Source organism: Arthroderma uncinatum (assembly GCF_011692745.1).
Source record: "Arthroderma uncinatum strain CBS 119779 chromosome Unknown scaffold1, whole genome shotgun sequence".
NCBI classification, from domain to species: Eukaryota; Fungi; Ascomycota; class Eurotiomycetes; order Onygenales; family Arthrodermataceae; genus Arthroderma; species Arthroderma uncinatum.
In genome coordinates, this window is record NW_022983863.1 from 552,648 (window position 1) to 562,187 (window position 9,540).

General features: G+C 49.5%; 3 protein-coding genes across 3 annotated transcripts; 1 reads left to right on the forward strand and 2 right to left on the reverse strand.

The window, feature by feature from the left end:
- Nucleotides 1–32: 32 nt before the first annotated feature.
- GIQ15_00171 (uncharacterized protein) lies at nucleotides 33–1,197 on the reverse strand (the record flags this gene model as incomplete). Its single annotated transcript, XM_033547588.1, has 3 exons — nucleotides 33–914; nucleotides 979–1,097; nucleotides 1,155–1,197. The coding sequence occupies 3 exons, from the start codon at nucleotides 1,195–1,197 to the stop codon at nucleotides 33–35; spliced, it is 1,044 nt and encodes a 347-aa protein (XP_033408539.1).
- An 821-nt stretch (nucleotides 1,198–2,018) lies between these two features.
- Nucleotides 2,019–5,841, forward strand: GIQ15_00172 (GAS2 domain-containing protein; the record flags this gene model as incomplete). The annotated part of the gene is made up of 2 exons (XM_033547589.1): nucleotides 2,019–4,238; nucleotides 4,294–5,841. 2 exons carry the CDS (start codon nucleotides 2,019–2,021, stop codon nucleotides 5,839–5,841), a joined length of 3,768 nt encoding a protein of 1,255 aa, XP_033408540.1.
- Nucleotides 5,842–6,573: 732 nt separating this feature from the next.
- Nucleotides 6,574–9,320, reverse strand: GIQ15_00173 (uncharacterized protein; the record flags this gene model as incomplete). Its single annotated transcript, XM_033547590.1, has 5 exons — nucleotides 6,574–6,953; nucleotides 7,020–7,338; nucleotides 7,401–7,663; nucleotides 7,752–9,117; nucleotides 9,174–9,320. 5 exons carry the CDS (start codon nucleotides 9,318–9,320, stop codon nucleotides 6,574–6,576), a joined length of 2,475 nt encoding a protein of 824 aa, XP_033408541.1.
- Between the last annotated feature and the right edge of the window lie 220 nt (nucleotides 9,321–9,540).

Here is a 9,540-nt window from a genome sequence, read left to right on the forward strand (position 1 = left end):
CGTGAATAAAACCTATTAGATATGAAGAAGAGTCAGCAAGAGACGGTAGACATCAAGCTGAAGGTTGATGAGCACTCACAGGCAACGACTTTTGGACTCAACCTCCCAACACTCAATACACGGCCCCAATCTTTCCCATCAATCCTCACTTTGGCCCATCCTTCCTCGCCATCCGCACCCCGGGCTCGCATCCGTTCACTGGGGAGCTGGGCAATCTCGTTCTGGGACATGTGTGCCGGATCAAGCGGAGGGTTCACCAGACTGGTCCATACGCTAGAAATGCGAAGCGCATCAGTAGCAATCGCCAGTTTCAACGAACCGTGCATATTTGCACTAAGTTCCAACTTGGGCCCGCTGCTATGACTTCCACCCACTAGGCCCGCCGCGTTGCCGTTGCCACTTGCATTGACATTTCCCGATTTGCTTGACGTAGTGTCCGTGGCTAGCTTTGTGAAACGCTCTGATATGCTTTTTAGCTGTATGAGGCTGGGGAGAATTATGTGAACGTCCGGATCGCGACAACGTGGTTCGTGCAGTCCTTCGACCGTGGATGGATGAAGGACGCGAATGGGTATTTCCTGTGTGACGATCGTCTCACGCTCCCTGGGCCCATCTTGTAGGAGTTCAGCAGCAGGTATTCCGGTCAACGCAGCACCGCCGTCTTCGAGACTCTGGGTGTTGCCTGCAGCGTTTCCTCGCGCCTCATCGACCCCCAGCGCGTTTTTCCCAGGTGTCCATGACGAAGTCACCACCGTCAGGGCGAGCAGGGGCTGGTTCCCCTTTTTTGTTAACCGTAGTTGTGCAGAGGTAGCGCCAGTGGCTGATTTTAGCGCACGATGGAGGGCACCTATTGGCACCTCCAGATTGATGACCTTTGCAACCGAAGAAATAGAATATGAATCGAAGACAGTGTCCTACTCTCGTCGCTTAGTCGTCCGCCGTGATCATCAATTCTGCTTCTCTGCTTGTTATACATACAATCGGTAGTTGAGCCCAGACCTGAGTCCCCTGGTCAGGAACGATGGAGAAGCGAACTATCTCATCTTCCAGCCTCACCCAGCAGACCTTGCCAAGTGACGATAGGGAGGCCGTGAATTCTAGCAAGGATCAGTGGTGCTGACGCGCGTAGAACGGGTCTTTGGTCTGATACTAACTGGAGAACGTAGCTACGTTTGTGAGCTGGCTTTTGAAGCGCATCTTGTACGATTCATCATTCCTGGCCTAGCCAGCAGTAAACTCCTCTGCAGGGTATCTTTTCTCGTAGCTCCTTTATCTCATATCCATGCAGAGGCCCGTCTGCAGTTTGATATCGTTTGATGTCCTGAGATGCAGCCAGCCGCAGAGTTTGTATAAATGTCCGATATCTGAAACAAGATCAAACGACCAGCGGGTTCGGCAAGATCTAGATGCTAAGCAGGCTAGACACTGTCTCAGGTATTGTTTTTTTGTTTATCGCAGGAAGAACGAAAGATGATATGCTGTGGCTGTGGTGATCAAATGGTTTAGTCAGTGAAGCCACTCGCGAGGATCAATCTCAACCACGTAACTTTTGCTTTGCCAGACTGCATATCTACACACAACCTCGACTTTCAAGGCCCTACAACCGTGGCTTGACGGCCATTGACAGCGCATTCTGCAGCTCAGCTTCAGGCTCAGGGCATTTGGATCGTTCCACCTTGCACCACTGGAGACTGTCTGCTCGTCAACACCGGCGGAGGCCATCAGGAAATGCTCGACGGACCTCCAGCATCTTCTACTGCGATGGCAGATCACCAGCATCTATTCTTACCTGCTATCTAATTCTAAAGGAAAGGAAGACTATCTGATATGATCATATACTGTCGCTCTCTGCTCGTGCCGGTGTAGTTCACTCGTTTTCTCAGCCATGTCGACGTCTCCATCCTCTGTCTCTACCATCAGCCCTGGCGCCGTCTAAACGCTGAGCGCCTTCGACCCTTCGCTTTGGCCGGTGATATCAGAAATATCAGAGCCGGCGATGCTCCTAAGCCATGTCACAAATGGCGAGATCCCCGTTTAGGTCTCTTGACCCGGCAGTCCGCCTCCCTCCGCGTCACTCGCGGGCTCACTCACGCTCTTCGCGCTCGACGTCTCGCTCCCCCGAACGAAGGGCCCAATTCCTCTCCCATCAGCTTGATCCTCTCCTCTCCGACCTTTCTCCAGAGACGACGCTGCAAGTTCTCTCTGCAACCGATGCAATACCGATAAACAAAGATACTCCGCATAGTGTTTTGGCCAAGAGCATATCCGACGTCTCAACCGTGGATCGCGCATTCGGCATTCGAGCCGCCGTGGCTGCCCAGAAACTGAATGAATGGCATACCGAGGTCCTCTCCTGGCTCTGGCCAGAAGACAGAGATACAGATAGAAGAAATGGCTTTCTTCCGCCTGGGAACTGCCCGGAGAGCACCAGCGTTGGAAATGCTGCAACTTCCGCTATATCAGAGACGGAAGCATACTTTGGCTGTCTACCAGCGAGCATTCTAAAATTATATCAAACCCGGATTATGGAAATAAAGGATGGCATGGAGGCCCTAGAGGTCGAGGAGCTCAAAGAACACGTTCTTACGGTTCACATCGCTTCACGATCCCGCCCACCATCTGCTGCCAGTACCATGTCGACAAATTCACGCCTAGCTAGCTATCTGAGGCTGAGTGATTTCACCGCAGTGATAACAGCAACAATACTCCGGGCCCTCCCTGTGTTATCTAAATTGAATAATTTACTCAGCAATTGGCATTCTCGGCTCCTTGTCCTCGGCCAGGTCCCCGGGCTGCTCCGGGGCCTCCGGGAAACAAAACAGGCCATTGATATTGCACTTCGCCGCCTGCAGGAGGGCATGCTACCGGAACTTAATAACCCCTTATTCTCAAGGGAATCATTTAGAGCTAGCTGGAGAGAGCTGCAAAGTATGGTCTCTTCACTCGGACGACGGATAGATGGAATGCTCGACATCCTTGAAGGAAGGGAAGATTCCCTGCCGGACACATGGATTGATGAGATGGAATCCATCGAGGCTAGGTTTGCTACCTGGGCGTACGAGGCAGAAAGAAGAGCAGTGCAAAACGAACTGAGATGTCTATACCAACTTGAAGTCAACGAGTACATTTCGCGGAATGCTTCCAAAGAACCCATGGAAGACACGTTAAAGGACTGCACTTCGGGGAATGTTGCCGGAGACATTTCTAATACAGATACTGCTCAATTATCTCCCTCGCACCCTGAAGTAAGGGTGGAAGATCACACTTCCTGCCGTGGTGCAGCATCTTCCAATCTCCAGGCTTCTATCCCACAAGCCATGCATGTCATTCAGGAAAATGAGGAATCCCAATCTCAAACGACAGTACCACCTGTTGTCCATGCCTCTTCAACCGTAGATACCCAGGAATATTCTACCTCCAATTCACTTCCTAAGGATCGTGATCCTATTAAGATGGCAAAAGACACCTCCATCATAATGCCCGATAACTCCCGCCCGATAACGCTGTCTCCCAGCACCCAAGCCGAGCTTTGTGACGACGCCGAAGTTGCCGGGAATCCAAGTGATGTTGGCACCGCTCTATCCGAACCATCACATACTACCCAACTCCCTCTACATGATGGCACCGGTAGCGAATACATCGCTGTCAAGCTGAGAGAAACTATTGTGACCGAGGATGCAGAGAGCTCAACGTCAAACGATCACAGGGACATGTCGCCTGATACCTCACCTGCCCCAATTATGCAGTTGGCCGGCCTACGAAAAAGACCCAGTAAACGCGAGAAACCCATTCCTTCTAGACTACAACTGATACCATCAGGGTCAGACGCAACTATCAAACAACGTGACTCGATTATCTCTATTAACTCGTCCAGTGGCTCAAGTTTCGTGTCGATCAGAGATGATGCTGACATAAAGGCTGCACAAATTGTGAAATCTCCCAGGACTCCGGCTCATGTCTCTCCTGACTTCAGCTCCAGTGGTTCGGTAATACATCATACCCCAGAGGCGGCCAAGGACGGTGCTTCTCGACTTCCGAGCAGCGAATCTTCGTCTCCTGAAGCCCAAACCCCGCCATCCCTGCGGTTGTTTGGGAGAACCATGAGTTTACCCTTGGCTCGTTATATCAATGATGAATCCGGTTCCATATATGGGCAGGATAATATTTACCATCCGAATGACCAGCCCCATGTCAGCAATCCTTCTGTCGAATCTTTGGATGTATCACCAAAAGGAAAGGTATGTCTAGTATATACTTCCCCAGTTTTGTATACTTGCTAACTCCTCTATGCAGCCTCACGATTCCGCCTTTGATCGACGCGGAAGCTTAACCCCTGGTACTCCAGCGAAATCTGAACTGCGAAGATCAGTCTCGTCTGCCAGCATTTCTTCCTCCCCTCGTTTGAAGGAAAAATTAAGCCTTGGTCGACTATCGAATTACATGCGAGTCCCTCATTTACGGCGTAGCGCAAGCTCTGAGCCCCTCTATCTTGAAAAATCACCAATATCTATTGGCTCTCCCGACACTAGTTTTGCGTCCACTCCTCTCAAGCCAATCAACCTCCCTTCCAGATTAAGCCCTCTCCCCCGTTCATCATCTCCGGAAACACCAAGCACCTGCACAGAAGGTGACTCTCCAGAACATATATCGCCTCTCCTAAAACAAAGATTCCACCCAGCCCTCAAAACCCCCGTCAAATCTTCACATGATCAACTAGATGACAGGATACACTCCATTTTGGACACTATTCCTACCAAAATCCGTTTAAAATCTGCCGTTAGCGAAGACTCTGGTGATCGCCCTATGAACGATAATTTACGGGTCCCCAAAAATTCAGGACGCACTCGACCATCTTCTCCTACACCCTCTCGTTCCAGCACTCCTACGCCATCTCTCACCCTAACTCCAGCATTTGGACGCTCCAAGCGACCACGCAACAACCGTGGGCCAGATGACGTCCGGCTATACCATCTCCATAGAGGAGGTAAAGCGGCTCCCGTGAAACTTTTCGTGCGGCTAGTCGGAGAGACTGGCGAGAGAGTAATGGTGCGCGTTGGTGGCGGCTGGGCAGACCTAGGAGAGTATCTTCGCGAGTATGCTATGCACCACGGGCGAAGAGGTATAATAGACGGGCGATTTGAGGTACAGGGTATCCCCGTCGTCAATGCTCATCCTCGATCTACCACCCCCACAAACGGCCGTACCACTCCCGTGCCTCCTTCGAGACCTGGTTCCGCCCTAGATGTCCGCCCCGGGTCTTCACTACAAGTCCGCAAGCCACGACGCGCAACGGGCTCCGGTGCAGACCTACTGCCAAATCTAACCGCCGCTAATATCCAAAGGCTGTCTGAAGAGGGTGTCAGCCCCGGTAACTCTTCCTTTCTATCTTCACAGCGGCGCCCCTCAGTATCATCCGCTACATCAACAAGTATCACTTCAGCCATAGGCGATAATTCGTTTAACACCACCCCATCCCACCGCTCATTTTCTACAGTCACAGGTGCAGCTCATTCAACACCGCTTGGCCTAGCCGGCCCAAAACCACGATCAAAACAACATACCATTAGCCCCGAGAGTGAGGCATGGGTTGAAGATGTCATGGGTCAGGCGAGGAGAAGCTCGTCGACACTCAGGGCACAGCGATCAATGACCGCTATACGCAGCAGTTCTGGGGTCCTTCGGCGAATTCCAAGCGGAACTCTCAACGAACAGAGCCCTACTAATAACATCGCGATGAGTAAAGTCCGGAACGAGAATAAACTTCGAAGCGCGAGTGATATGGGGAGTGTATCACTCAACAAACGCGTCTTTTTGCGTCGACTAGGCAAAGAAAAGGAATAAATCTATACCACCTTTCTTCCATCTAACGTCGAACATCCATTCTTTATCACCATTTTCGTTTTGTTTGATTTCTTTTTTTTTTCTTGGGTTGCATGTTGCGAGTCACTTCTCGGACCGGCGTTATTAAGATATCCATTTCCACTTTCTATTTTTATTTCCATCTAACGCAACGATTGAATCTCTTTTAATCAACACACACTCTTTGACTTCTCTTTTTTTTTCTATCATTGACTTGGTTGGTTACCTCTGGATTCACCTTATTTCAACATCTTTGCTTCTAGCGATTTCTTTCTATTGATATTGGTTTAATGCCTCTTCGATCCAATATTCCTTTAAGCATATACCCCTGTTGTCTCAAGTTAAAACTATTACTCTTATTCGTTTGAAATTACGATTCGTTATATCAAAATCAAAGGCTGTATGGCGTAGTATAAAAAAAGAGAGCATCCCATGTCGGCAGCGATAGCTATAATTGCAGACCTAAGTAACCCTAACACCAACCAGAAAGAAAGCCGTTAGATATAGATCAAGCAAGATGTTTATAGATCATAAATATTAAATAATGGCCCCAGATCATGTCATTGCATCACAGACTCCCAGATAACCCATGTAGTACTAAGAGAAATAAATTAATACAGATAATAAATGAAAGAAATTCGTAAACCTTTGCATCTTAAAAGGTGTAGGGCGAGAGTGAGAGAGGATGCTATTCCGTGCATCCATTAACAGTGATTATTTCATCCCACGACGGCTATGTTCTCGAATCTCTTTAGCATCCATAACTTCCACCTCTCGGCTGAGGAGATTTCGAAGCTGAGAAGTAATTATTCGGTCAACGTTTGTTTCCTCAGACTTAGAGCTTGCCGTATTGGCGGGGGTTACGCCTCCACCAACTCCTGGCTTAGCTCCGGTGGTCGTAGCTGAGGTACCTGCGTCAGGCGATGTGGAGCTGCTTGGTTGAGATGCCAGCCGTGTTGTTCGTTGCCGAACTGGCGCTTGTGGGAAGTTATACTTCTTGTCAATAGCTTCAACCTTCTTCTCAAAACGCCGGAAGAGAGCCTCTGCTCTGCTTAACGTTGGGATTAAGTCGATTGTATTTGAGAGTTCGTTGACTATTGATATGTTAGTCTTATAACCCACAGTTGCACACTCGTAATAACTGCTTTGGAATGACATACTGTATTTCAAAACCTCGTCAAAATGATGAAGATGCGCCATGATCACGTCACGGTGTTTCTCCAGGATGGCCAAAGCAACGAATATGTGGAAGTTACTAGACAGATAGTCTGTCCATAAAGTTTCCCAAAGTCTCAGGCAGTCGACCCATTCGAATTCACGTTTGAACCAGACTAGCAGCATTCGGAAGAAAAAGAAAAAGTTGGTGCTTTCCGCCTTCTGGAGATGGAGGTAGAGCTTTGGGTCCATGAGTTGAAGGAGTTGGTCCAGGGTCATAAGCTGTTGGCGCATTCCGGATTGATCCCGGAGGAAGTTTCGTTCCTATTTTTTTTTTTTTGTTAAGGTCCTGTGTTTTCCAATGGAATGGGTATATGGATGCCTACCATTCGGTTCATGAATCCAACAAACCCCCAGAATGCGATTGCGTCGTCCTGCATTACAGCATATATCGGGCTTAGCAGATCACTCATTCCTTGTACGTAGCCAAGGTCAGTGTTGTACTCGTTGTACGTGAGTAGCATATCCTTCATCTGTTCCAGATGGACATTTGTGCCAGTCTCTGCAAAGGGCGAGTCTGGATCTGGGTGTGGCGTGTCCTCCCCAGCGAAAAGCGGGATGTTGCGGTCTGTCCTGTGAACATCTTTCTCTGCATTACGAATACCAAGGGATGGTTTGTAGTTAGTCATCTGAGAAGATGGTGGAAGACAGACTGTCAGGCAAGGGAAGTGTCTTACCAATTCGATTCTTCTGCTCCCTGAACCACTCCTGCTCCTCAGAGGTAGAAGTTCCGTCAATCATACGCTCCCACCAAGCCCCTTTCAGGCGAATGTATTCATCTCGTCTTGAATTCATGATAGCCTTTCGTTCATCCTCGCTGCTATCCCAGGAATGAAAGCCTAGGAGGAATAACCATGCCTCTTTTCGAACACCGTCATTCGGTTCAAGTCCTCCATGGAATATTCGCTCCTTGGCCTCGTCAACAGTGATCTGTAGTTTTCCGGTCGTCTTATGGAACCACCCGTTCCACTCTTCAAGGGTGACTGGTTTACGCTTATCACTGATGCTCATCTGTGCTGCTTCCATGTCAAGAATTTCGAACTCTCCCACGGAACTATTTTCCATGGCGAGAACGTCGTTTGCTGTCCATATTCGCTGATTGCGCTCGCGTTCGCTCTGTTCCGCGATACCCATTGCCCAGCGGGCAAGATATAACCTAGCGCTGTCGAACTCATCCTGCAGCGTTTGAACTTCAGGATTCCTCATCAAGCGCCTCATTTGGGGAGGTACTCTAGGATTGTCCGCAATATCTTGAGCTGTTCTGCGGGTGAATGTTGTAATCTTGCTAAACTGTTCAAGAACCATCCACCTCGTTTCCTTTAGGGCCTTTGTAAAGGGGTCCATTGTCGCATCTCGAGGGGGTTTGCTGGAACTAGGCTCACCGCCCGATCTTTCCATCTTACCTTTGGCTTGCCCAAACGCGGTCTTATCTTCATCAGTTGGGTTGATCAGATAGGCGCTTGGGTCTTCACCTGAACGGTGAACTTCGACATATCGTCGTAGCCATCGAAGCACCTCGTCACCTCCCCAGAACATACTCCCATCGGAAGCAAAGGGGTCAAAATTCTCCTTTGTCCGCTTCTTCTTTTGCAGTATTGTGGATTCACATTCGCTGTCGTGGAAGAACAATGCAGGAAAGCTATCGCCAGCCTTTGTATTGATAATCACACTACCAAACCACCATCCCAAGCTCGGTGGCCGAACCAAGAGTGAATATATACGGGAGAGTGGGATGGCGAAGGCGTATGATCCGATAGGACCCAGATTGCTCTCAGTCGTGGGCAATGGCGGGACAAGGTAGGACGTCCGTGGAGGCGAAGAGCTGTCTGATAAATCTACTTTAACGTAGACATTGCGCTCGTCTCCCAATGAGGCCTCCGGCACCCAGGACAATAATAGTGAGGATGGGTCGATCTTTTTATCTGAAAGTGGAGAGGATGAGGAGCTCTCGGGAGGGACAGCAGAAGCAGGCTGCTTCTGTTGAATCAAAGCAATAAAGCCTGGTATATTGTCCTTTGAGGATGCGCTTGGATGGACGTAGACCTGCACCAACCAGTTAGCAATACACCTCACAACGGCCTCTCCGTCAAAGAACGCACCTTGCTTTTGGAATAAAGCAGCTTCACTCCCTTTCCAGATCTTGTATGAGTAACCGTGTTATAATCGCCCTCCTCGTCGTCGCTAACATCGTAGAATGACGCTGAGGGGGACGGAGGCGATGCCGGCGGGGTGTGGTTCGCAGCCATGGTGCTGTGAGGGGAAACCGGATGCGCTGGATCAGCTCAACCCGCGGTCATTCTCCAGAGCGTGAGAAGATGAGATAGACTGCTATGCCGTAGGTATGATAGCAACGATATATAGAGAAAGCGACCTTTGCGATGTTGAACTGATAGCCCCAAACATGTGACGTTCTTCACCTATGACGCCGCCAAGAAACCGCTTCTCCCAGGCAAAAGTTCCCAAGTT